This window comes from Ursus arctos, unplaced genomic scaffold (assembly GCF_023065955.2).
Source record: "Ursus arctos isolate Adak ecotype North America unplaced genomic scaffold, UrsArc2.0 scaffold_18, whole genome shotgun sequence".
NCBI classification, from domain to species: Eukaryota; Metazoa; Chordata; class Mammalia; order Carnivora; family Ursidae; genus Ursus; species Ursus arctos.
Window position 1 is genome coordinate 24,187,794 of NW_026622852.1, and position 26,085 is coordinate 24,213,878.

Sequence of the window (26,085 nt, forward strand, 5' to 3'; positions counted from 1 at the left end):
AGATTTTTTATTTATTCATTTGACAGCAAGAGAGGAAACACAAGCAGGGGGAGTGGGAGAGGGAGAAGCAGGCTTCCCACTGAGCCGGGAGCCCGACGAAGGACTCGATCCCAGGACTCTGGGATCATGACCTGAGCCGAAGGGAGACACTTAACCACTGAGCCACCCGGGCACCCCTAGTAAGGGTTTTTTAAAATGCAGATAAGGGTCTTGCAGATGTTTAGTTACAAGGTTTTTTGTTTTTTTTTTTTAATTATGAAAGCACAGGTAGGGGGTAGTAACATCTCCACTGCCTCTCTTTGTTCCAGCCTGCATCATCTCTTGTCTGCTTATCTGCAAAAGGTCCTGACCACTCTTGACATCTTCAGTTTCTCTCTCTCAGTCCGTCTGTCACACCAGCATCAGACAGTGATGCTCTCCTGTTTATTTCTGCTCACTTTTTCTCACCACATACAGATTCTGGGTTCTTCCTTACCTGGCCACCCCACGTTATGCTGCCTCAGTCCCCCTCCACATTTTATTCCCTGTACTCTATGCTGTTTCTTTCTCTTTTTTTTTAATTTTTTTTTTTTTAAAGATTTTATTTATTTGACAGAGAGAACAGCCAGGGAGGAACACAAGCAGGGGGAGTGGGAGAGGAAGAAGCAGGCTTCCAGTGGAGCAGGGAGCCAATGCGGGGCTCCATCCCAGGACTCTGGGATCACACCCTGAGCCGAAGGCAGATGCTTAACGAATGTCACCCAGGTGCCCCCCCCATGCCGTTTCATCTTTCCCTGCTGTTGCATATGTGGCTCTCTTTGCCTAGAATGTTTACCACTAAGTTCACTACTGAATTTTTACTCATTTTTCAGTAGCTAGTTTAGCGACATGTCCAGAACACCTTTTCTCACCTCTGCAGATGGCATTCATCTTTTCTAGCCCTGTGCTATGTCTTTCCCTTACACACACGTGCTTCGGTTAGAGCAGTTACTGCTGGAAGCCGTCATCTGTTTATGTGTCAGTGCCCTCCACTAGTCTGTAAGCTCATAGAAAGCAGAGACTATATCTTTTTTCATTTTTTTAAAAGATTTAATTTATTCATTTGAGAGAGGAGAGAGAGCGGGCATGCGTGCACAAGTGGAGGGGAGGAGAGGGGCAGAGAGAGAGGTAGAGGGAGAGAATATCAAGCAGACTCCCTGCTGAGCACAGAGCCCAATGCGGTTCTTGATCTTAAAACCCCAAGATCATGACCTGAACCAAAATCAAGAGTCCCACACTTAACAAACCTAGCAGCCAGGCACCCCTCTTTCTTCATTTTTGTATCCCTATTGCTTAACAAAGCTCTTAGAACATAATAGGTACTCAGCTCTGACTATTGGAAAGCTCTTCCTTACATTGAACTGAAAACTTTCCAGTCAATCCTTTCTATCCCCTGGTTCAAGTTCTGCCCTCTGAAGCAACATAGCAACCAGTCTCTCTCCTCATAGTTTCCCTCCCCCTCATTGCAAATCAACTTTATTGCAGTATTTGAAGACACTTCTCATTTTGCCCTGGGTATATATTTCATCTAGGCTAAACAGCTTCATTCCAGTAGCTCTTCCTCATGGACCTTCGCCATCTGGTCTCCCTCCAGTTTAATGTACATAGCCCAGCCTAACACATGAAGTCACCTCCTGCCCGGGCCTGTTTTTACGCTGGCTTACAGTTCTTCTAGTTCTCATTTGCTTCACTAGGCAGTTCTTCCTCTTGGGACCTCACCTTGTATGTGAACCAAGATAATGTTATACTAGGGTTGTTTTTTAATTCTTAAAACTGGTTAATAGTTTTCTTTTGCTTCATAACAGATTACCACAAATGTAGTGCTTAAGATAACACAAATTTGTTGTATCACAGTTTCTTTGGGTCAGGAGTCTTGTTATGGGTTAACCAAGTTCTCTACTCAGAGCTTCATAGGACTAGAATTTGGCCAGGGAGGCAATCTCATCTGAGACATGGGTTCTCTTCCATGCTCAGTGATTGTTGGTAGGATTTAGTTCCTTATGGGAGTAGAATGAGGTCCCCTTATTCTTGCTGGCTATTGGCTAGGGTGTCACTCTCAGCTCTTAGCAATTACCTATAATTCCCTATCACATGGCCCTGTGCACAACATGGTACTTTTCTTTTTCAAGGTCCATAAGAAAACATGCGCTGCAGATTGTTCAGATTTCTCTGAGTCTGTCTTTGATTCCTAGACTCTTTAAAGGGTCCGTCTGATTAGATCAGCCCCACCCATACTCAAGGGGAGATTATACAGCCTGCACACCTGTATGCATGTGGGAATCTTAGAGGCCATCTTAGAGTTCTCCCTAACAAATCTCTCTTGGCCTCCCATCCCCACATATTTTTGAGAACATTCTATTCATATTTATTGAATAAATACTATATACTAAGCACTCTTCTCAGTACTGAGAGTACAGTACTGGTGAGATTCACATTCTGGTAGGGAAGGGAGGCAGAAAGACTTAAACCAATATTTAATATGTCAGGTGGTGGGTAAGGGTAAAAAGAAATATAAAGCAGGTTAAAAGGACAGAGTTACAGGGGCACTTGTTTAGCTAGGTTGGTCTGTTTGATGAGGAGGCACTTGAATAGAGACCAGGAGGAAACACAGAAGCGCACCATGCGGCTCTCTGAAGAGTATTCCAAGCAGAGGGAGAAGCAAGTTTAGATTCAGGTGGGGGAGGGACATTGTGAGCGACGGAAGAGGCAGGCAGTTAGAGGAGGTCAGAGAAATCACAGTGGCTGGATCATGTGAGGCCCTTGGACTTGGTTCTGATTAAGAAGATGAGAAGCAGCTGGAAGTTTGGGGGAAAAGGGATGACATGATTTTACTAGCATTCTAAAATGATCACTTAACCTGATGTGTGGAGTATTAGCTCCAAGTAAACAAAGGGACAAGTTAGGAGGCTGTTGTAGTAATTCACAAGGTTGATAATGGAGACTTGGACTAGAGTTGTAGTGTTGCAAAAGGTAAGAGAGCTAGATTTTGGATGTATTTGGAAAATAAAACTGTTAGGATTTGCAGATAGATTAGATGTTGGCTGCAAGAGAATGAGAGGGGTCAAGGACCAAGCGAAGGCTTTTATGTCTGAGTAATGTAAAATTAGAATTGCCGGGGTGCCTGGCTGGCTCAGTCAGTGGAGCATGCAACTCTCGATCTCTGGGTTGTAGATTCGAGCCCCACATAGTAGAGATTATTTAAAAAATAAAATCTTAAAAAAAAAAAAAAAAAAAAGAATGGAGTTGCCAGGTACCGAAGTGGTAAAACCTGAGAGAGGAAAAGGTGTTGTTTGTTTTGAAAACTTTTTAGTTTGAGATAATTTTAGGTTTATAGAAAAGTTACAAAGATAGCATTGTCTAATGTTAATATCTTACATAACCAACTCTGGTCCTTGGTCAAAACCAAGAAATTAACACTGGTATAACTAAACTGTAGACTTTGTTTGGATTTCGCTATTTTTTCCACTACCATCCTTTCTTTGTTCTAGGATCCAGTCCAGGATACCACGTTGCAATTAGTCATCATGTCTCCTTAGTCTCCTCTCAGTCTTTCTTAGTCTTCTTGTTGGAAAAGTTTTCTTAGTCTTTCCTTGTTAGAAAAGGTGTTTTTGGATATGTTTTGTTTAGTCTACTCCTTGTTTAGAAAATTTAGAGAATTTGGTTAAGTAGGGAGTTAAAAATTCAGGCAGAGATCTGGACTGGAGATTTAAATTTGGGAACTTGCAGCATGGAGTCCTCTAACAGACTAGGGGAACCTAAGATGTGAGTGTAGTTAGAGAAGAAGAGCTTGAGGGTAAAGCCTTCCTGTACCTCAGTGTTTCAAGGTTGGAAGATAGGGACCCAGCAAGGGACATGGAGAATGAGTAGGAATTGAACTAGGAAGTGAACCATGTTTTTGTTTGTTTAAGATTTTTATTTATTTGAGAGAGAGAGATAGCAGGCTAAGCAGGGGGAATGGCCGAGGGAAAGGGAGAAGCAGCCTGCCCGCTGAGCAGGGAACCTCATGTAGGGCTTAGCCCCAGGATCCTGGGTTCATGACCAGAGCCGAATGCAGACTCTGAACCAACTTAGCCACCTAGGCACCCCAGAAGTGAACTATGTTTTAAACATCAAACTAGGGGCACCTGGGTGGCTCAGTTGGTTAAGCGACTGCCTTCTGATCAGGGTTATGATCCTGGAGTCCCAGGATCAAGTCCCACATCAGGCTCCCCGCTCAGCAGGGAGTCAGCTTCTCCCTCTGACCCTTCCCCCTCATGCTCTCTCTCTCTCTCTCAAATAAATAAATAAAATCTTTAAAAATAAATAAATAAATAAAATAAACACCAAACTAAAAAAAACCCTCAAGGAATACTGATTGTTGAATTTGGTGGTGTGAAGGTTATTGGTCTTGATAAGAGGAGTTTTGGTAGAGTGGTGGAGATGAAAGCTTGATTAGAATGGAAAGAGAGGATCACCCCAAATACAAGTCTCTATGGCTGCTTGAGAGTGGTCTTTGCTTACTCTTGTTCTATACTGAGAGAAACTAGCACTCCTCCTGTTCTCCCAAGCTGTCTGGATCCCTCATTCTCTGGTAACAGGATCCCCTATATCCTCAGTCAGTTTCTGCTCTGCTCCTGTTCTTAATTAATCTGTGGCCTTCTCTAAGTTCACCTCTTTCTTTACAGCCTGTTCAGAGCATACTCTTTTCCTTTATCCTGCTTGCCTTAGTTTCTGGAAGACGGGAAGAGCGTGCTGCTCTCCCAGTGTCCTTTCTGAACCATTCCGATTCTACCTTGTATCTAAATCCCTGCTCCTTTGAACCTAATGCTACATCACTTTTTGGCCCGTATCTCTTTATCTTTGTCATGTATTAGCCTCCAAATCTCCCAGCCCTCGTGTCATTTATTAATGCCTCCAGCCTATAGCTTTCCTCTTCCACAGTCGTTCTCAAAGTGTAGTTCCAGACCAGCAGCCATCAGCAACACCGGGGAACTTGTTAGAAAAGCATATTCTTGGGCCTCACCTCGTACTTAACAAACAGAAATTCTGGGAGTAGGGCCCAGCAGTCTTATTTTTTAACAGCCTCCAAGTGACTCTGATTTGAGAACTGATCTACTAAAATCCTGCTATTATTCTGCATGATTTTAGTGATCGTACGGATTATACCATTCTCACGTTCTTTGGTCTTCTCAACCACAGTGACCTTCACCTTCAGTATCCCTCCACACCCCTACTACTTTCTGACCATAACCTCCTGTCCTTCTGGCGCTCTCAGTCTGTTCCACCCACTAACTGTATCGTCAGCTGTCTGTCCTTCTTTATTCCCTCTTCAGGCTGGGCCTTAATGTAATTTTAAAGTATCATCTTTCTGCCAAGCCATTTGGCAGAATCCCCACCCAGGGTTGATGCTGCAGTCTACCTTTTCTGCTCCATCTGACTAACAGAATGCTGTTCCAGGAAATCATATGATAGTACAGATTTGGTGCTGCTGCACATTCACTCACCCCCTCAGGGAAGTCTTCCTGATCACCCTGTTTAGAACTCTAGTATTTCCCCCACTGCCAGCATTCCCTGTCCTTTACTGGTTTATTTTTCTCCATAGCACTTAACCACTATTTGATGATGCTACTCATTTTTTTCATATAATTTCAATAATTTTTCATTATTTGTTTATTGTTTACCTTCCCCCACTAGATGAGAGCTTCCTAAGGACAGTAGATTTTTGTCTGGTTTGTTCACTGTATATTCTTAGCGTTTAAACAATGCTTGGCACACAGTAGGTTCTCAGTAAATATTTGTGATTCGTGATTCTCCAACTTCAGTTGACTTTCAGTACTGCCTATTTCCCCTTATCTGACCTTGGTCAGCTGCCCATCCCATTTTCATTTAAGACTACTACAAATCTTTTCCAGTCTTATTCAGACCTTCCTGCCATTCGTCTCCCTCAAACTCAGTGGACCTCCTTGCCTCCTACTTCACAGAGAAAGGGGAAGTCATCGGGCATAATTTTCTCAGCTTTTTGCTTCCCTTAATTCAAACTCAGAGACATCTGTGCCTATCCTCCTCTTCTTTCATTCATTCTGAGATTTCCTTTGTTTTCTTCCGTCAGCCTTTTCACATCCACTCTTCCAAGTTCTCAGCCTGAAGCTCTCTTCCCAAGTCTGTCACACACTCTGAAAGAAAAAACTTCCCCTGTCATGTGCTCCCCCTCAGTGCCCCTCCCCTAGTGTTTCCTTTCCTTCCATTCCAGTCTAATCAAGAGTAACCACTCTATTTCCTTTTCCCTATTTTGATTCGCTTCTCAGTCCTCTGCCATCATCACCACTTGACTCACAGCTCCTGGTAGGTGGTTAGTGCCTTCCTATTTGCCACACCCAGCAGACATATGTATTTCAGTCCTTATCCTGGGCTTCCCTTTGAGTTTGATGCAAAGGAGTCTTTGTTGAAATGTTACTTCCTTCATACCACACATTTCTGGTCCTCCTTATTCTCGTTGGCTGTTCCTGCTAGCGTCCTTCAAGTTTTTCTTCCTCCACCTCTTTCTTAAATATTGATGTTTCCTAGGGCTTTATCTTAGCCTTCTGTTCTTCTTACTTGATAAGGTCTCATTGGAAGATTACAAGTTGTTCCATATCTTTTAGCCACTGCCTCTGTGCTGTGCTGACTTCTAAACTTTTATCTCCTCCCTAAGCTCTGCCACAGGTTTCAGACTCACATACATAAATGCGATATCTGACATATGCTTCAGACTCAGCAAAACCATCTTTTTTTTTTTTTTTAAGATTTTATTTATTTATTTGTCAGAGAGAGAACAAGCAGGGGGAATGGCAGGCAGAGGGAGAAGCAGGCTCCCTGGTAAGCAAGGAGCCAGATAGGGGACTCTGTCCTAGGATCGTGGGATCATGACCTGAGCCAAAGGCAGATACTTAACTGACTGAGCCACCCAGGCACCCCTCAGCAAAACCATCTTGAACATGTTGACCATGTTTATATTGTATTAGCTTTTTTTTTTAAATAAGATTTATTTATTTACTTGAGAGTGAGAGAGAGCACACGCAGGAGGGGCAGAAGGAGAAAGAATCTCAAGCAAACTCCACACTGAGCATGGAGCCCGCGTATTAGCTTTTTAAAAATAGCTGCCTCACTTTTAATGAGGTAACTTAATAAAGTCACTTTAGTAGGTAACTCACCTTTTTTTTTTTTTAGATATGCTAATATTGGAGACACTGCTGTCTCTGTTTTGTTTTATTTAATAATAATATTTTTTTATTATATAATGTTAGTCACCATCCAGTACTTCCCTAGTTTTTGATGTAAAGTTCCATGATTCATTACTTGCGTATAACACCCAGTGCACCATGCAATACATGCCCTCCTTAATACCTCTCACCAGCCTATCCCATTCCCCCACCCCCCTCCCCTCTGAAGCCCTCAGTTTGTTTCCCAGAGTCCGTGGTCTGTCATGGTTCATTCCCGCTTCTGTTTCCCCCCCTTTCTTCTTCCCTTTCTTCTCCTACCGATGTTCCTACTTCTTATGTTCCATAAATGAGTGAAACCATATGATAATTGTCTTTCTTTGCTTGACTTATTTCGCTTAGCATTATCTCCTCCAGTCCCATCTATATAGTTGCAGCAAATGTTGAGAACTCGTTCTTTTTGATGGCTGAGTAATAGTCCATTGTATATATGGACCACATCTTCTTAATCCAGTCATCTGTTGAAGGGCATCTCGGCTCCTTCCACGATTTAGCTATTATGGACAGTGCTGCTATGAACATTGGTAACTCACCTTTAGTCTCAACCATCTAGATATAATCAGCTTTAACCTTTTCTTCTATTTTCTTACAGAATTTTCCAGTGCTTAATTTTACATTGTTGAAATCATATAAACAATGTTCATCTTTTTGTTTATTATAATGATATTTTTCTATTTATTAAGAAATCTCTGCACTTTAAATATATAATGTGTAATAAAATAGATAAGCATTAAATATTTAAGCAATCTCACATTTTTTAATCTATTTTTTATTTTTTCTGATATATTTTAAAATAAATTCCAGGGGCGCCTGGGTGGCTCAGTCGTTAAGCGTCTGCCTTCAGCTCAGGGCGTAATCCCAGAGTCCTGGGATCGAGCCCCACATCAGGCTCCTCTGCTGGGAGCCTGCTTCTTCCTCTCCCACTCCCCCTGCTTGTGTTCCCTCACTCGCTGGCTGTTTCTCTCTCTCTGTCAAATAAATAAATAAAATAAAAAAATAAAATAAATTCCAGATATCAGATTTTTTTTTTTTTTAAAGATTTTATTTATTTGACAGAGAGAGGCAGCGAGAGAGGGAACACAAGCAGGGGGAATGGGAGAGGGAGAAGCAGGCTTCCCTCCAAGCAGGGAGCCTGATGCGGGGCTCGATCCCAGAACGCTGGGATCATGACCTGAGCCAAGGGCAGACGCTTAACAACTGAGCCACCCAGGCACCCCTGGATATCAGATTATTTTTAGTGTACGTCTATTTTTTTAAATGGCTTTTTTTTTTTTTTAATCACAGTGTACTTTTGGATTTTTCAAATCTGGATTGCTTTTGGGTTTGTTTTTTTTTTTAACAGTTATTTATTGGTGCATCTGGAAAGTCTGTAGTCAGTTAACACTTCAGTCAGGTATCTTCTGATTATTTCAGTGGTGCATCACCCTCTTTACTGACGTGCTTTCAAAGAAGTATAGAGTAGACATAGTTGTGACTGAGAAATTATCCTGGTGGAAGAGGATTTAAGACTGAAGAAGAGCCAGTGGTCAGGCCAGGGCTGGCAGCCAGCAGACAAGAGTCTTGGACCTGAAATGTGATAGTTTACCAGCACAGAGCTATTCCGGGACAGTACCATATTTTACATGTGTTACACACATGTTTTGATAAAACTGAAGCATTGTTGGTGAAAGGATTATACTGTTTCTCTTTCTAGGGCTTTCTGGAATCTTTTGCTATATTTTTATTTCTTTTCATTCATTCATTCATACAAGTATCATTGAGTGCCCACTATGTCCCAGGCAGCACTGTAGATAAAAACCTCAGCCATCGATGCACTGGGTGTTATACACAACTAATGAATCATCGAGCCTTACATCGGAAACCGGGGATGTACTGTATGGTGACTAGCATAATATAATAAAAAATCATTAAAAATAAATAAATAAATAAATAAATAAAAAAACAAAAAAAAAACCTCAGCCATCGAGGAGTGTACATTCCGTGTATAGAGTTGGGAAATAAGATGAAAAAAATAAAATATGTGATATATAAGATAGGATATGTAAGTGGTGTGGAGGAAATAAATGATCTGTAAGAGTCAAGTGGTATGGAGAAAAATACAGTATGGAAAAGTGATAGGGAATGTTGAGGGAGCGGATTGCAATTTTTTAAAATCTGGCCAAGGCCAGTCTTCTCATTAAGATCACATTTTGAGTAAACACCTGAAGGCGGTAGGGGACTGAACTGCACCGATGTCTAGGGAAAAGTATTAGGCAGAGGGAGCAACAGGTTGTAAAGACCCTCAGGCAGAAATCTGCCTGCCAGTCTGGGGCAAGGAAGGAGTCCAGTGTGTTCTTAGAGTAGTGACTTAGGGAAAGAGGAATAGCAGGTGAGGACCGGAAGTGATGAAGGCCATTGTAAGGACTTTGGCTTTTACAGACATGTGATGTAGGAACCATTGGCAAGTTCTGGGCATGAGTGGCATCATCTAATTTGCATTTTAACAGGCTCCCTCTGGCTGCTGTGGTGAGAATAGACTGAAGTAGGGCAAGGGCAGAAGTAGGAAGACTGGTTAGCAGGCCATTTTAATAATCCAGGTGAACAGATAGTGGCTTGGGCCATAGTAATAGCAGCAGGAGTTGGATTCTGGACATATTCTGAAGGTAGTGCCAGCAGGATTTACTGTGAAATTCAACATGGGATGTGAGAGAAACAGCCTTTGGAGAGGGCTTAGTAGAGCTTTGTGGCTTATTCAAAGTTGGCAGTTGTTCCCACATTGCTATATGTATGTGTATCCTAGTGGTCAGGTTCACTGTGATTAGATTTAGAAACATCACATATAAAACAATAATTATTTATTGACAAGCCATAAACTTAATAAGAGAAACAATAAAATAAAAAGAAAACCTTCGGGGCAAAAAATCAAAACAACGGTCAATCATAGGGTTCTCATGTATGTTCCCAGCTTCACTTACTTTTTGTGTCCTTTACTTCTAACTCATTTCTGTCCTAGAATAGTCAATAGGCATTTTCTACAAAACTTATTCCAAATGTAATTCTTACAAACTATTCCTCTGCCACAGTCAGGCTCTTGTATGTAGATGACTCACTGGTAATCTCACTCTTTAAAGAGCTCTCTCTTACTTAACTTACCCCTTCAGAATCTTCCACAGGTAGCATGCTAAATGGTGGAAAGTGTAATGAACTTTGCTTTTCAGAGACGTTAACGGATGCAGGGTAGGGTATCCTTGCTTTTAAGAAAAAATCTAAGTCTGGTTCTTTATTTTTTTTTTAAATATAATTCAGTTTTTTTGATGTGTTTATCAGTTATCTCAAGCGAGTGGATTTCCTTTATCAGCCACACAAAATCTTTATTCCAGGCTTTTGTCAGAACAAAAGAGCTATCTCAGAAACTACTGAAGCCTGACACTTTCAAGGGAGAGAGGTTATAGAACAGACTAGATGACACTCATTTATTTCTTCATCCATTCATTTAATAAATATTTACTGAGCACCTGCTAATAATGGCCGGGCACTGGAAATACAACAGTGAGCAAGGCAGGCAAGGCCCTGGCCCTGCCTCACAGACCTTATAGTCCTTGTGTTCTGTATTTCTTTTTTTTTTTTTTTAAAGATTTTATTTATTTATTTGACAGAGATAGAGACAGCCAGCTAGAGGGGGAACACAAGCAGGGGGAGTGGGAGAGGAAGAAGCAGGCTCATAGCGGAGGAGCCTGATGTGGGGCTCGATCCCATAACGCCGGGATCACGCCCTGAGCCGAAGGCAGACGCTTAACCGCTGTGCCACCCAGGCGCCCCGTTCTGTATTTCTTTTGCCATTAAAGTGGACAAACAGAAAGTAATCTTAGGAAGGCTAATATTATAAAATGATTAAAATGTGAACTTTGTGACCTCAGGTAAGTGATTGAACCACTTTGAGCCTCAGTTCTTCATCAATAAAGCTGTACCTATATATTACAGCCTTGTTAAGAGAATTAAATGTGTGAAGTGCTTTAGCACAGCATTTGGCATGCTGTATTTAAGGTTAGTTATTTTATTCTTAAAACCTATTTCGACCCAGTAACAAATTAAATAGTATTATGAGATAAATGCTAAAAGTATGGACTGAAAGGGGTGCCTGGGTGGCTCAGTCAGTTAAGCGTTGCCTTTAGCTCAGGTTGTGATCTCGAGGTCCTGGGATCGAGCCCCATGTCAGGCTCCCCGCTCAACAGGGAGTCTGCTTCTCCCTCTGCCCCTCCCTTTCCCCCTGCTCATGCTCTCTCTCTCTCTCTCAAATAAGTCTTAAAATATATGTGTGTATGTGTGTGTGTATATATATATGTGTATATATATATATGTGTATATGTATATATAAATATGTATATATATATGTATGTATATATATATGGACTGAGAAAAGAAATTCTCTCTCTCTTTATCTCTCTCTGTCTCTCTCTGTCTCACACACACATACACAAGTCTCTGAGAGCATCTGACTATACCCCGGATCTAGAAAAGCTTTGCTGCGATCGTGTTTGAGGAAAGTCTGGGGGTGGGTGGAAGTATTGAGGAGTCCATCTGGGAGGATTCTTAGCATATTGATCTCCCTCCCCAGATGCTGGGCTTCTGGAGCCAGGCTCTGTGTCTCCTTCAGTCTAGTAACCCTACCATGGGATTATGGTAAACACCAAGAATATCTTTGTTGAGTAGATCAACTAAAGACTTTCATGGCAACTACTAGAAGAGATGTTACCACCCTGGGTTGTTGGAACCTATCCAGGCTTAGGTTTCTTTCAGCTGACCACGGCAGTTTCATGAGCCCCTTCCTAGCCTGAATCCATGGATCTGGATCAGATTCAGAGGAGGCAGGGCAAGGTGCTACAGTTGGTGCTTCTGAGGATGCTTAAGCTGTGTTGTAAGGGGCATTTGGCTATTCTGGTCAGTTCCTGGGTAGTTTCTTGGGAATGTTTCCTCAGTTGTGCAAATCCCCACCTGAGTGTCCACTTCCTAAGTCTTCTTCCTTCTTCCTCAGTTCCTTCTTGGCTCCAAACACTGAACAACCACCTTACTCAGAATCAGACATACTTAAAACCTTTGCGTTTGGATTCTTCCCTCAAATGCGTTGCTGATCCTTGGTTGACTAAAGTAAGGAATGTTTTGCTGTGTTTGAATTAATTCGTTTGGTTTTTTAAACAGGTTCTCTAATTGAACAGCTAACTACAGAAAAATATGAGTGCATGGTATGCTGTGAATTGGTTCGCGTCACAGCGCCAGTGTGGAGTTGTCAGAGCTGTTATCATGTGTTTCATTTGAACTGCATAAAGAAATGGGCAAGGTCTCCAGCATCTCAAGCAGGTCAGTCATTTCTCTCTTCTGTATAGTTATTCTCACTTATTCAATATATTGAGGTTTTATACTTTGCTTTTTTTTTAAGATTTTATTTTATCTTTTTTCTCTTATTTATTTTTATTTATTTATTTGTCAGAGAGAGAGAGAGAGCTCACAAGCAGGGGGAGCAGCAGGCCAAGGGAGAAGCAGACTCCTCACTGAGCAAGGAGCCCAATGTGGGGACTTGATCCCAGGACCCTGGGATCATGACCTGAGCCGAAGGCAGACGCTCAACCAACTGAGCCACCCAGGTGTCCCTAAGATTTTATATTTAAGTATACCCAACATGGGGCTCCATCTTACAACCCTGAGTCAAGAGTCTCATGCTCCATTTACTGAGCCATCCAGACACCCCTTAAACTGAGGTTTAAAAATAACTAATTCCTCTTGAATGTTTTTTGTGCTATGTTGCCTTGAACACATGTTTCAGATGACTAGTATGAAGCTGTAGATCTTAAATAAAGAACTAAGGGGTACCTGGCTGGCTCAGTTGGTAGAGCATACAACTCTTGATCTCAGGGGTATGAGTTCAAGCCCCATGTTGGGCATAGAGCTTACTTAAAAAGTAAAAATAAAATAAAAATTTTTAAGAAAAGAAGGAAATTTAAAAAACAGCTTAATTTAACAGTGTTAAAATATATTTGGGATATAATAAAATCAGTCAAATTTTTTGAAAATGGTAGCTTTTATCCAAGTAGCAATTACAGAAAACATTTCCTGTATAGTTTGCTTTAGAAAATTTATATAAAGTAGTTGTTGGGGTACCTGGCTGGCTCAGTTGGTTAAGCAGCCAACATATGATTTCAGCTCAGGTCATGATCTCATGGGTTGTAAGATCAAACCCCGAAGAGCTGAGCCTCTGCGCTCAGTGTGGAGTCTGCTTGAGAGATTTTCTCTCCCCCTCCCTACCCCCCCCACCCGTGCTCACCCATGTTCTCTCTCTTTCTCTAAAATAAATAAAATAGGGGTACCTGGGTGGCTCAGTCAGTTAAGCATCTGACTTTGGCTCAGGTCATGATCTCAGGATCCTGGGATCTTGCCCCACCGTGGGCACTGTGCTCAGCGGGGGTTCTGCTTGTTCCTCTCCCTCTGCCTCTCCCCCTGCTCATGCACCCACTCTCTTTCTCTCAAATGAATAAATAAAATCTTCAAAAATTTGCTTAAAAAAAAATAACATGTTTTCTGATCTGTGACTCTTCTAATTTAAGACATCTGAGGGTGCCTGGCTGGCTCAGTCAGTAGAGCATGCACCTCTTGATCTCAGGGTTGTGGGTTCAAGTTCTGTGTTGGGTATAGAGATTACTTAAAAATAAAGTCTTAAAAAAAAAAGACATCTGGGTTGTACTCAATATTTTGAATATACTCAATATTTTGTCCTCTTTTTTTTCAAGCCAAGATTTAGATAATGTTTACCTTAATATTAGAACCGCGTAATTAATTGATAATCATGTGAAGCAGTGGAGGTGTTAGCTAATGTGACAGTGATAATCCTATTATAGTATATAAATGTATCAAGTCAACATGTTGTACATCTTAAACTTATTGTTATATGTCAATTATATCTCAATTGACATTAAAAATATGGGTATCTGACCTTAAGCCAGTTAGAATGGCAAAAATAGACAAGGCAAGAAACAACAATTGTTGGAGAGGATGTGGAGAAAGGGGATCCCTCCTACATTGTTGGTGGGAATGCAAGTTGGTACAGCCACTCTGGAAAACAGTGTGGAGGTCCCTTAAAGAGTTAAAAATTGAGCTACCCTATGATCCAGCCATTGCACTACTGGGTGTTTACCCCAAAGATACAGACGTAGTGAAGAGAAGGGCCATATGCACCCCAATGTTCATAGCAGCAATGTCCACGATAGCTAAATCGTGGAAGGAGCCGAGATGCCCTTCAACAGATGACTGGATTAAGAAGTTGTGGTCCATATATACAATGGAATATTACTCAGCTATCAGAAAGAACGAATTCTCAACATTTGCTGCAACATGGACAGCACTGGAGGAGATAATGCTAAGTGAAATAAGTCAAGCAGAGAAAGACAACTATCATATGACTTCTATCATCTATGGAACATAAGAACTAGGAAGATCGGTAGGGGAAGAAAGGGATAAAGAAAAGGGGGGTAATCAGAAGGGGGAATGAAACATGAGAGACTATGGACTATGAGAAACAAACTGAGGGCCTCAGAGGGGAGGGGGGTGGGGGAATGGGATAGACTGGTGATGGGTAGTAAGGAGGGCACGTATTGCATGGTGCACTGGGTGTTATACGCAACTAATGAATCATTGAGCTTTGCATCGGAAACCGGGGATGTACTGTATGGTGACTAACATAATATAATAAAAAATCATTAATTAAAAAAAAATATATGGTTATCTGTTTGATCACTATATTCAAAGTCCTTATAAATTTAAGTCTACATGCAGTATTTAAGCAGAGTATTCAGTATTGTGAATTTATTTCTTAATATCCTGATATCCTTAACATCTGATATCTTTAACATGAAGTGACTACTGCTGCTTTAATATCAAGGCTTCCTTTAAGATTAAATTTTTAAAAATTACTTGTGCTTTTATAAGGAAATTATTTTGGTTTCTTCTCTCATTTTTCTTGACAGATGGCCAGAGTGGTTGGAGGTGCCCTGCCTGTCAGAATGTTTCTGCACATGTTCCTAATACTTACACTTGTTTCTGTGGTGAGTTTTTTTGCTTTCACTTGAGTCTCTTCTACTTCATGCATTGTAACTATTTTCCAGCCCAAAGGAATGATGTACCAGGCATATTTTAGAAGTTTCTAATAAGACTTCAAAGTTCCAGGAGTCTGCCGACATCATCTGCCTGAGGTCCATCACACAGCCAGAGTCACAGGCCTTTGTGCTCTTGGCAGGCTCTTCTGGACATGGGCCTTCTCATCATGCCCACCAGGTTCATGCTACTTCTAAGCCATGGCGCTGGTCTCCTTGATCTTACCTTTAGACCAGATGGTGGAGGCAGGCATAGACGTGGGCTCTTTCTCACCCTTAACTGTAACAGCTTTGATAGTCCAGATTTGAGCAGTATGAGGAAAGAGTAGTGTTGAAAAGTACTTTATTTTAACCCAGGAAATCAGTCATAGGGGTCTTTTGTAAAGAAAGATTTCCTATAAACCAGAATTACAAACTCTATCCTCTTTCTTTGTGGCCTGCTTCTTCCTGTTTTTGAATAGCTCAGTTCCCCTATGTGTTAGGAAGAACTTTCTGCAATCCAGATGCTCATTCTTGCTGCTAGTCTGTTTTCTGCATGTCTTTTATTATTTTTTTTCTTTCCTGCCTGTCTTTTAATGGCTAACCTTCATCTAGTTGTTGATTTTTCAAATTTTGCTTCTTAACCATCTGTCTCCCTTCTTGAACCATTGCATTTTTGCTTCTATCCTTGTCACCTTGCTGCATCTGTTTTCAGAAGTCATCAGTGGCCCCTTCCTGACCAAATCCAGGGCTGATTAATAAGTTCTTAACCTTTTTGGCAGCACGGTAAGGTAACCCTTGGAGCTTTTGACCATTCCTTTCTTGAAATGATTAGCTCTTCCCTGTTTATTTCTGTAGGCTTTAATTTGCTCATATTTCTTCTTTCCCATTACTTAACTAGCAACTCTCACTAAGAGTTGGTCATTGACCATCAAGTCTTCAACTTCTAGACTCAATCTTTTGGTGAACTCAACTATCTAGAATGTTCTTCTCCATCTTTTCTTTAAATCTTCATCACTGACTCCTCATTCATTCAAGATCAGACCCCAAACATTGTCTTCCAAAGGAATCCTCCCTTTCTTACCCCTCTTCCACTTTGGCCACTCTTTTATTTGGAATCTGCTGGTCTTTTATGTTTTATTGCCAAAATCTGAGCCTTGAAAGATACTAAAATAATATTTGTTGAAGGAATAAATATTTTGGAATGTACTATTGGCAAGGCAATATGAAACTGGAAGCAAGAGATCCATGTAAAACTATATAAGTAGGACCATTACCAGGCTTAATTACCTTATTTTAAAGGATTTTTAAGCATAAAGCACTGCAGTAGAATTAAAAATCTTGTTAAAGCCTTCACTGAGAAACTAAATATGAGGCCCTAAAAAGGTAGAAGAATGTGGAGTGAAGGTCAAGATGATCTGAGTAAGGTAAAATGGTGTGGGAATGCAAATAATGGCCTTATATTTACCTAATGATTTGCCTCACTTTGCTCTTTTGGGAGACCCATTAATGTAATATACTTTATTGAGAACTTACTAATGTAGCAGACACAATGAAGAGTCTGGGGAATAAGACTGTTTATTGACTTCCCAGATCTTCCCGTCTAAGAGCTAAGACACAATTAACTTGATGTTCTATAAGTCCAAAGAACTGTGGGAGATCTTTGGGGTGAGTTATCACTTTGGGCTAGATGATTTAGGGAATCCTTAAAAAAGGAGGTAAATTCAACTGGGCTTGAAAACTAGGTAAAATCTTGGTAGGAGAAAAGATTTGTTGAGGAGAGTGGCATAAACAGAAGTTTAAAAATAAGTCTTGGGGCGCCTGGGTGGCACAGCGGTTAAGCGTCTGCCTTCGGCTCAGGGCGTGATCCTGGCGTTATGGGATCGAGCCCCACATCAGGCTCCTCTGCTATGAGCCTGCTTCCTCCTCTCCCACTCCTCCTGCTTGTGTTCCCTCTCTTGCTGGCTGTCTCTATCTCTGTCGAATAAATAAATAAAATCTTTAAAATAAAATAAAATAAAAATAAGTCTTAGGATCTTTTAGGAGAAGGGAAAGTCACTAGGCATGGGAAATGACTGGAAAGGCAGGGCTGACTTTTTTTTTTTTTGAGAGAGAGAGCACGTGTGTGCATACAAGGACAGCAGGGAGGCAGAAGGAAAGGGAAAGAGAAAATCTTAAGCAGACTCCATGCCCAGCACAGAGTCCATTGCGGGGCTTGTTCTCACAACCCTGAGATTATGACCTGAGCCAAAATCGAGAGTCAGATGGTTAACCAACCCAGCCACCCTAGCGCCCCAGGGCTGACTTCTTGATACCAGGCTTAGATGTAGAGACTTCATTTGGCAGGCTGTGGGAAGCCTCTGAGGGTGTCAGTGTGGTTCTTTATAAAGATTAGTCTGGTGGCAGTGAATGGAGTATGTGGGGGCCTAAACATTTGGGGGTTTTGTAAGAACCCAGGTGAAGAATAATAAAAGTCTATAATGGGTGTTAGAGTGGGAGAGAAAGGAAGGGGGTACAAGATTTCAAAGGCAAACAGGAATTAACAGCAGTGGGAAAGGGAAGAACCCAAATGTGGCTCCAGAGTTTCATGCTTTTGGAATTGATGATACCAAGGACAGAGAAAGGCAGGTAAAGAGAACCAGGACTGATGGGGACGATGAGTTCAATTTAGAAATATTGAGTGGGATGAGTGAACAAGGCATCCAGTGAGAGGTGTCCAACAAGGACTTAGGAATATTTAAAGTTTTTTTTTTTTAATTATTTGAGAGAGAGAGAGAGAGAGAGAGAGAGCATGAGCTAGGGAGGGGCAGATGGAGAAGGTGAGGCACACTCCCCACTGAGCAGGGAGCCTGATAAGGAGCTCTATCCCAGGACCCTGAGATCATGACCCCAACCGAAGGCAGACACTTAACCAACTGAGCCACCCAGGTGCCCTGGGAGTTAGGAATATCTAGAGAAACCAGGACTTAGGGATGATAGTTGCAGTTGAGAGTAGTAGATGGAAGGGTAAGGAGTGAAAAGGGTCTAATGCAGAACCCTGGCAGAAAGAAGAAAAATAAAACACCATTTACAGTCAGGGAAAAGAGATGGAGCCATTGAAAGATGGTAGCGGGAAACCAGGGCACTATATTAAGGCAAGAAAGCACAGAGGTGGAGAAGTTTTTCTAACAGTTTGGAGATGAGGTTCTGGCAAATAGATAAGAGTAGAAGTAGGGGAGATGAGGTGAGATGCACTATGTAGGGAAATTGAGAAGATTTAGTGATTAAGTAGATTATGGAAAGAAAAAGAGGAGTCGGGGATGACTCTAGTTTTTGAGTCCGTGACTCCGACGGTTATGGTGTTGCTGGCAGAAATAGAGAACACTGAAGAAGGAGGGGTTTAAGAGAGAAGATACTAACTTTGGCTGTAAATGTAGACAGTTTGGGGTGACTGTGACACCTCACACAGAGATGTTCAGCAGATGGTTGGACAGAGAGGGCTGGAACTGAGGATTCAGGGCAATGAAGAAAATGGAGATTTGAGGGGGGAAAGGAAAAAGACAGAAAATGTAGATTTGGGAATCACGGGCCTTTAGGTGTATCAAACCTCTCAATGTGAATAAGGTTTCTGAAAGAAACAAGATAGAAAAGCAGAGGCCAAATACTGGGGACAGGCCATCATTTAGGGTGTAAGTTGCCCAAGTAAAGATGAGTTCCTCAGGGACATGGAGGAGTCCCTTGCTTCAGTTTTACACTTCCTGCCTCTGTGCTAAGTTCATGGAAGATACTCACTAAAGATTTTCAGAGACACTAATTATAAAATTATAGCCCTCTTATGCCTACTTCATAGCTTTAGATTTGGCAAGTTCCTACTGTACAGGGGTTTTATGTCCTTTCCATCTCTTGCTGTTCCCCCATCTTCCACCCCATTGTTCTTGTCCCTTATTTCTTTTTTCTGATCCTTACAGCAGATATTCCCATGTCTATTCAAGGGTCCATTTTCAAAAGGCCCACCTTGAAGGTTTTTTTATGTTAGATTAAATATGTCCATTAGTCAAAGTGGCATTTTCATAAGTAAAAATGACTTCTCTTTTCCAGGTAATCCAGAATTTAGGATTTATCATACTCAGGGAAGCTTTTGATGAGTAGCATTACAGTCATCTTTTTATTTTAGAATGTTGGATAATATGTTTGTCAAACTAATGAAAACCACACTGAAGTTCATGCTGTCTAGCTGTATTGTACTGTTTCATTAAAGTCTAGGATGCAGTTGAAGTTTATACCATTGACTCTCTGATCTGATATGTTTTAGGCAAGGTAAAGAATCCTGAATGGAGCAGAAATGAAATTCCACATAGTTGTGGTGAGGTTTGTAGAAAGAAACAGCCTGGCCAGGACTGCCCACATTCCTGTAACCTGTAAGTTGGAACACTAGACCCGTGGGGATTCCTGGTAGACACACTTCGCTCGTGGCTCTGAGTACATATATCCGGTGGTTAACGTTTAACAGGATGGGGTGAAGAGCAATATTGTACCATTTACTGAGTGCTTACACTGTGCCAGGCACTCTGCAAGAGTTAACTCATTGAATCCTTAAAACAGCCCAGTGATGTATAGATATTTATTATCTCCATTTTACTGATGAGGCTCAGAAAGGCCAAGTATCTTGCCCAAAGTCATAGTGCCAGGACATGGTGGAGCTGGGATTTCCACAATACTGTACTGCTGGGTTCTAAGAAGAAATATCCCCCAGTGATATCCAGGTCCAAAAGAGTGAATAGGACAGACTTCTGTCTGTGAAAAGGCAATTGTGTAGGGTCCTGTTGCACAGTGTTTTTAGGATGTGAATCTCTCTCTCCAGTAAGTAGCCAACTTTACAGTGTATCCAGTCAGCTTCTAAATAAGAAGAGGAATACCTAAAATAACAGTTGATTAGTTACAAATGACAAATTTCTACAGCTTTGACTTCAGACAAATTTTTACTTCCCAGGGTCAATCACTTAACAGTTGTGTGACCTTGGGCAAGTTACTTAACTTCTCTAAGCCTCACTTTCTGCATCCGTAAAATAAAAATGATATGAGTGTCAATACTTCTCTCCTAGAGTTCTATGAATATTAAATTAACTAATGCATCTAAGAAGCTTGGTACAGAGTCTGGCATATGATAAATGGTCAAGTAATGGTAACTTGTTTTTATTACCCAAATCTAAAAATAAAACAGACTTCAAAGTGTTATCTTGGTGCTTTTGCTGCATGGAGCATGGGCCAGAGGCCTTGTGGGTCAGGATGTGGGGGTGCTGGGGAATTGCCGGTGATAGGAGAGCTGCCTAGACCGGAATACGCAGCCTGGCCTGCTGCCTGCTGGGCAGTCAGCCCCTACCCTTCTTTTACTGCTCCTATGGATCCTTCCTCAGAACCCAGGGACTCCTCTGTTTAAACTGTTCCTTCCCTCAGTCGGCATTTTAAGTAAATTCAATAAATTAACCCTCTGCATGAACTATCTTTTTGAAGTCTATAGCAGAAATGGCGCCCTGTCATGACTACCAAAGAACATCAAAAATTGATGCAGATTAGGTGGTCAACACCATGTCTGAAGGGAAAGGAGGCCCTAAAACTTGCTCCTTTGTGGCTTTGGAAATCCTTCTCTTGGGAACTGTCCTGTCACTCCGGTCAGGCCCCTTGCAGTTGCTGAACCCCATTCCCTGACAACCCCTTCCTTTCAAAAGAAAGCTTTGAGTTTCTCCCATTTATATGTATCAGGACTCAGAAGCCGCAGTTGGCCCTTTTGTGTCTCTGTTTTAGGTTCTCCTAGATTATAAAATTCTGTAGAGCAGTTTTTCTCAACCCTCACTACACATTAGGATCATTTAAGGAGCATTTTTTTTCCTTTTTTAAGATTTACTTATTTTTATTTGAGAGAAAGAGAGAGGCAGAGGGAGAGGGAAGGAAGAGAATCCCAAGCAGACTCCCTGCTGGGTAGGGAGCCCAACACGGGTCTCAGTCTCATGACCTTGAGATCGTGACCTGAACCGGACACTTAACCGACTGAGCCACCCAGGCACCCCTCATTTAAGGAGCATTTTAAAACACCAGTGTCCAGTCTCTGCCTCGGAGCAGTTGAATCAGAATCTCTGGCAGTGGGTCTTTCCATATGATTCTGATATGGAGCCAGTGTTGTGAACTACTGTTCTAAAGGTTACAAGAACCTGGAATTGAGTTCAGGTCTGAGGGGTATTTGAAATGCTCTGGAGTCATCCACACTTGGTCAGCAATTTATCTGTCAGTTTAAAGTTGTGTAAATGTGCGGCTTTGAAAATAGTTTCACCTGAAAGGGTTGAGGCATATCAAATGAACTACAACTATTGAATGATAATACTCATCTTTAAAGAAACATGCTTAAACTTAAGTCTCATGTAGGTTCTGTCAAACTGGGTCACCCTAGAAGACTAGGTACTTGTTCCTGGATTGTTTTTAGTGTTTAAAGCTTATTTAAGAATTAGAGCTGGTTTAGGAGTCATATTAAAAAATTCAGCCAGATCACTGTATAAGCACACCTCGTTTTTTTATGCCAAATTCTTTTACCAACTCAGTTAATTAAACTTGGGTCTCATTGGCTTGTAATTCCCAAAGGATTGTGATTTGCCATCACATAGACCCCCCCACCCCTGCCCAGGTTCTCAAAGAAGTTCCTAAAATGTGTGTTTTGGTTTGTTTGTGTGTTTCAAGAGAGAGAGAGTGTCAGGGGCTAAATGGGGGCAGAGGGAGAGAGAGAAGCTTAAGCAGGCTCACACCTAGCACAGAGCCCCACGAGGGCTCAACATGATGACCCTGAGATCATGACCTGAGCCGAAATCAAGAGTCAAACGCTTAGCTGACTGAGCCACCCAGGCACCCCTAAAATGTTTTTTTAAGTAGTATTTCTAAACTAGTGTGTAATTTACCAGAGTATCTACTTTGAAGAGAATAGTATTTACTTGAATAGATAAATTCCATTTTGTAATTTTTTCTTTTTCTTTATAACATCACTCCTATAAGAAAGAAGCATTCTGTTCAGAAGTCTAATCCTGACCTATAGCATACCTCTAAGTCCAGTTCTTTTCATGAATCCCTTCCCATTTGTTCTCTCCTTATCTTACTTACCAGCCTGCCTCTCCTCATGTCAGCCTTCTTTTCACTGTTCCCATCATTAGCCCATTACCTGAGTATTGACTAGATGGATGACCATTCACCTGAGTGGCAAGCTATTTTTATCCCTACACATCTCACTAAGTGGGCTAAGACCATATTTGGAAATGTCAGCTTTGACTGTCAGAACCAAATAAAACCAGTATTTTGACTTGGGCTTTACTTTCCTGGTTAAATATTCTAAGATGATAATCCCACCCATTCTTCCTATATGAAAACATTATTGATATTTTTGTTTAAATAGTTTAATCAACTTTAGGCAAATACTAAAACATCTCATAATAGCTTTATTTGTTGGCACATTTACAGTAAGACCCAGTAGGGGCAACTTTGTTCAGGTTTGGATACATGAGTATGATTTATTCATCTAAGCCTTTCTCTTTTAGTCTCTGCCATCCTGGACCTTGTCCACCCTGCCCTGCCTTTATGACTAAAACATGTGAATGTGGACGGACCAGGTAAAGTTAGAACTGCTCTCTAAAGACTTCAGTTTCCACATTGATGATTTATGTGTGAATTTCTAAAGTAAGAATAAGTAGGTAGATATAAATAAGTGGTAGGCATAAATAGTACTTTTTTTTTTTTTTTTGAAGATTTTATTTATTTGAGGGAGAGAGGCAGAGGGAAAGGAAGAAGCAGACTCCCCACTGACTCAATCCCAGGACCTGGAAATCACAACCAGAGCCGAAGGCAGACGCCCAATCATCTGAACCACCCAGGCACCCCTAAATAGTACTTTTTTGTAAATAATAGTTTACTCTGCTTTCCTGATCCTGTTTTTTGCAGTCTTATAAGTGATTAAGAAGATATTGGCATAGTGAGATTACCCATGTCAGTTGAATGCCAAGATGACAGGGACTTTTTTCTTAACCTCTATGGGTGAAAGAATCAGGATTGAACCCAGGCCTATTAAGGTTCAGGAGACAGGGACCATTTACCTGTACCTAGCATCATATCTGGCATCTAGGAGGTTTTCAGTGAATATTGTTAAATGAAAGAGTAAGTGACCCCAGAGCCCATCCTCTTTTCATTATAATACAAGTTCTCCATCATCAGGGCAAGGATCACTGATAGTTATGAAATGTTTCTGAGGCCCAGTAAGACCCAAATGATTTCTGAACCACAAGACAAAATGGGATTGAGCCAGTTTTCAGTGAATCACATTTGTCTGAACTTAGGATAGTAGTATGGCCTGAGAGTAAGGCTCTGAGTCAGAAAAACCAGGTCAGATCTGGGCTCTGCCACTAATCATTTGACCTGGGCAAATTGTGTGGTCTCACTGAGCCTCATTTTCTTACCATAAAATAGAGATAATAGTGTTCACCTCCAGGGGTTGATGTTAGCCATGATGCTGAGCACTGGAAACTGGTCATCTGTATATGTAACAGTGACTTTTTAAAACAAAATACATGGTTGAGATGAAAGTAGGGGATAGAATAAAACTCTTCTTGCAGGAGAGTAACTCCAAGCTCTAAACCATTACCTTGGAAAGAGACTTGAAAATAATTGTCTAAAAGCACTAGCCTCATATCCCCCTATAGCCAATAAGTCAGCAAAATTAGGATGCTTATTAGAATAATGCCAGAATGATTTTCCCATCCTGAATCAAAGTCACATACAGTATGTTCTTAAGTATTATATCTACATAAAATTCCAAAGTACCAGATCCAAGGAGAATGCCATTGTATTTCTAGTCTTAGTATATACATTATAACTAACCCTCCCCACCCCTGCCCCCCACCCCCAGCTTTGCTGTTTCCATCTGTAAGATACTATGGGAGCTCCTGGCTCTTTCCTCTCCTGCACGCTACTTCATGCTACTCAGTGAAGAAATCTACCGAGAGAAATTTCCACTTCTTCACTGGTCAGAACATAGGGGAGAGAGAAAGGCAGGATGGGAAATAAGGAAAGCAAAGCAGGGGAAAAAAGAAAGAATGGAGAGGAGGAAAGTAATTGAGGAAATAAAGATTGGAGGAGGTAAACAGAAAAGTGAGAGAAACAGGGTCAAGAGAAAGGTTTCATAGTTTTGGGGGGGGGAAGATTTGGGCTTCATTGTTAAGTTTAGCTATCCAACAGGAACTTATTGTCCAACATCAAACTAATGCTGTCTAAACATCTGTTTTCTTTCTAGGCACACAGTTCGCTGTGGTCAGGCTGTCTCGGTCCACTGTTCCAATCCATGTGAGAATCTTTTGAATTGTGGTCAGCACCACTGTGCTGAGCTATGCCATGGGGGTCAATGCCAGCCTTGTCGGATTATACTGAACCAGGGTAAGTGGTGGGCACACCAGCCAGCAATACTTGTATATTTTCTGGAACCTTATTTATAGTTGTCTTGATGACATGGATTGGTCTCACGCCTATAGTTACAAGGTCTCTAGTAGCTCTGTACCTTGGGTAGAGAGAAATGGAGATAGATTAATGCTTAGATGGTTTCAGTGTTTAGTTTTAGTGTTTAGTTTCAGTACTTAGTTTCATAATACCAATATAGGTCATTGTCCTATAGAATTTGGACAGTAGATTTTAAAATGCTGTTTAAAAGTAAGTGGGAAATTTTTTAAAAAAGTACCTTCTTGAAAAGGATCTAGAGGGGTTCCTGGGCAGCTCAGTTGGTTTAGTGTTCAAGTCTTGATCTCAGCTCAGGTCTTGATCTCAGGGTTGTGAGTTGAAGCTCCGCATTGGGCTCCACACTGGGCATGGAGCCTACTTTTAAAAAAAAGGATCTAGAAAGACCAAAAAAATCTTGAGAAAGAATGAAGTTGAAAGACTTAAACTGTTTGATTTCAAGATTTATAAAGTTACAATAATCATGACAGTGTAGTTATTGGTGTTAATGGTAGACTACTAAATAAGTGAAGGAGAATAAAGTCCAGAAATAGACCCACATTTGTACAGTCAGCTGATTTTCAACCACAATGTTAAGTTAATTCAGTGTGAAAAAGGAGCCTTTTTAAGATGTTGCTAGAACAACTGGATGTATACGTAAGAAAAAACAAACCTCAACCTCTATCTTACTCTTTACACAAAAATTAATTCTGCGTGGATCACAGACTTAAATGTAAAACCCAGAAACATAAAGCTTCCAGAATAAACTATAAGAGAATACTTTCACAACTTTGGGGTTAGGTAAAGATTTCTTGGACAGAGGACAAAACTACCTTAAAAGAAAAAAATTGATACATTGAACTTTAATTAAAACTAAAAATTTCTGTTCTCAAAAGATACCATTAAGAAAATGAATAGATCAATTGTAGATTGTATCCAGAATATTTGACGTACTCCTACAAAACAACAAAAAAAGAGGAACAACTTTTTTTTTTTTTTTTTTTAATTTTATTTGACAGAGATAGAGACAGCCAGCGAGAGAGGGAACACAAGCAAGGGGAGTGGGAGAGGAAGAAGCAGGCTCATAGCGGAGGAGCCTGATGTGGGGCTCGATCCCACAACGCCGGGATCATGCCCCGAGCCAAAGGCAGACGCTTAACCGCTGTGCCACCCAGGCGCCCCAAAAAGAGGAACAACTTAAACAATGAGCAAAAAACTTGAACAGATACTTCATAAAAGAAAACATA

At 41.1% G+C, this 26,085-nt stretch overlaps 1 protein-coding gene across 4 annotated transcripts in view; it reads left to right on the top strand.

The window, feature by feature from the left end:
* The window catches only part of NFX1 (nuclear transcription factor, X-box binding 1), a 72,290-nt gene that overhangs the window by 5,677 nt on the left and 40,528 nt on the right, over positions 1-26,085 (top strand). For all 4 annotated transcript variants that reach the window (XM_026506376.4, XM_026506375.4, XM_057313515.1 and 1 more), the window contains exons 3-7: positions 12,429-12,587; positions 15,245-15,322; positions 19,641-19,746; positions 22,900-22,971; positions 24,645-24,784. In XM_026506376.4, the coding sequence (XP_026362161.1) occupies positions 12,429-12,587; positions 15,245-15,322; positions 19,641-19,746; positions 22,900-22,971; positions 24,645-24,784 (555 nt within the window). The remainder of the gene's footprint in view (positions 1-12,428; positions 12,588-15,244; positions 15,323-19,640; positions 19,747-22,899; positions 22,972-24,644; positions 24,785-26,085) is intronic.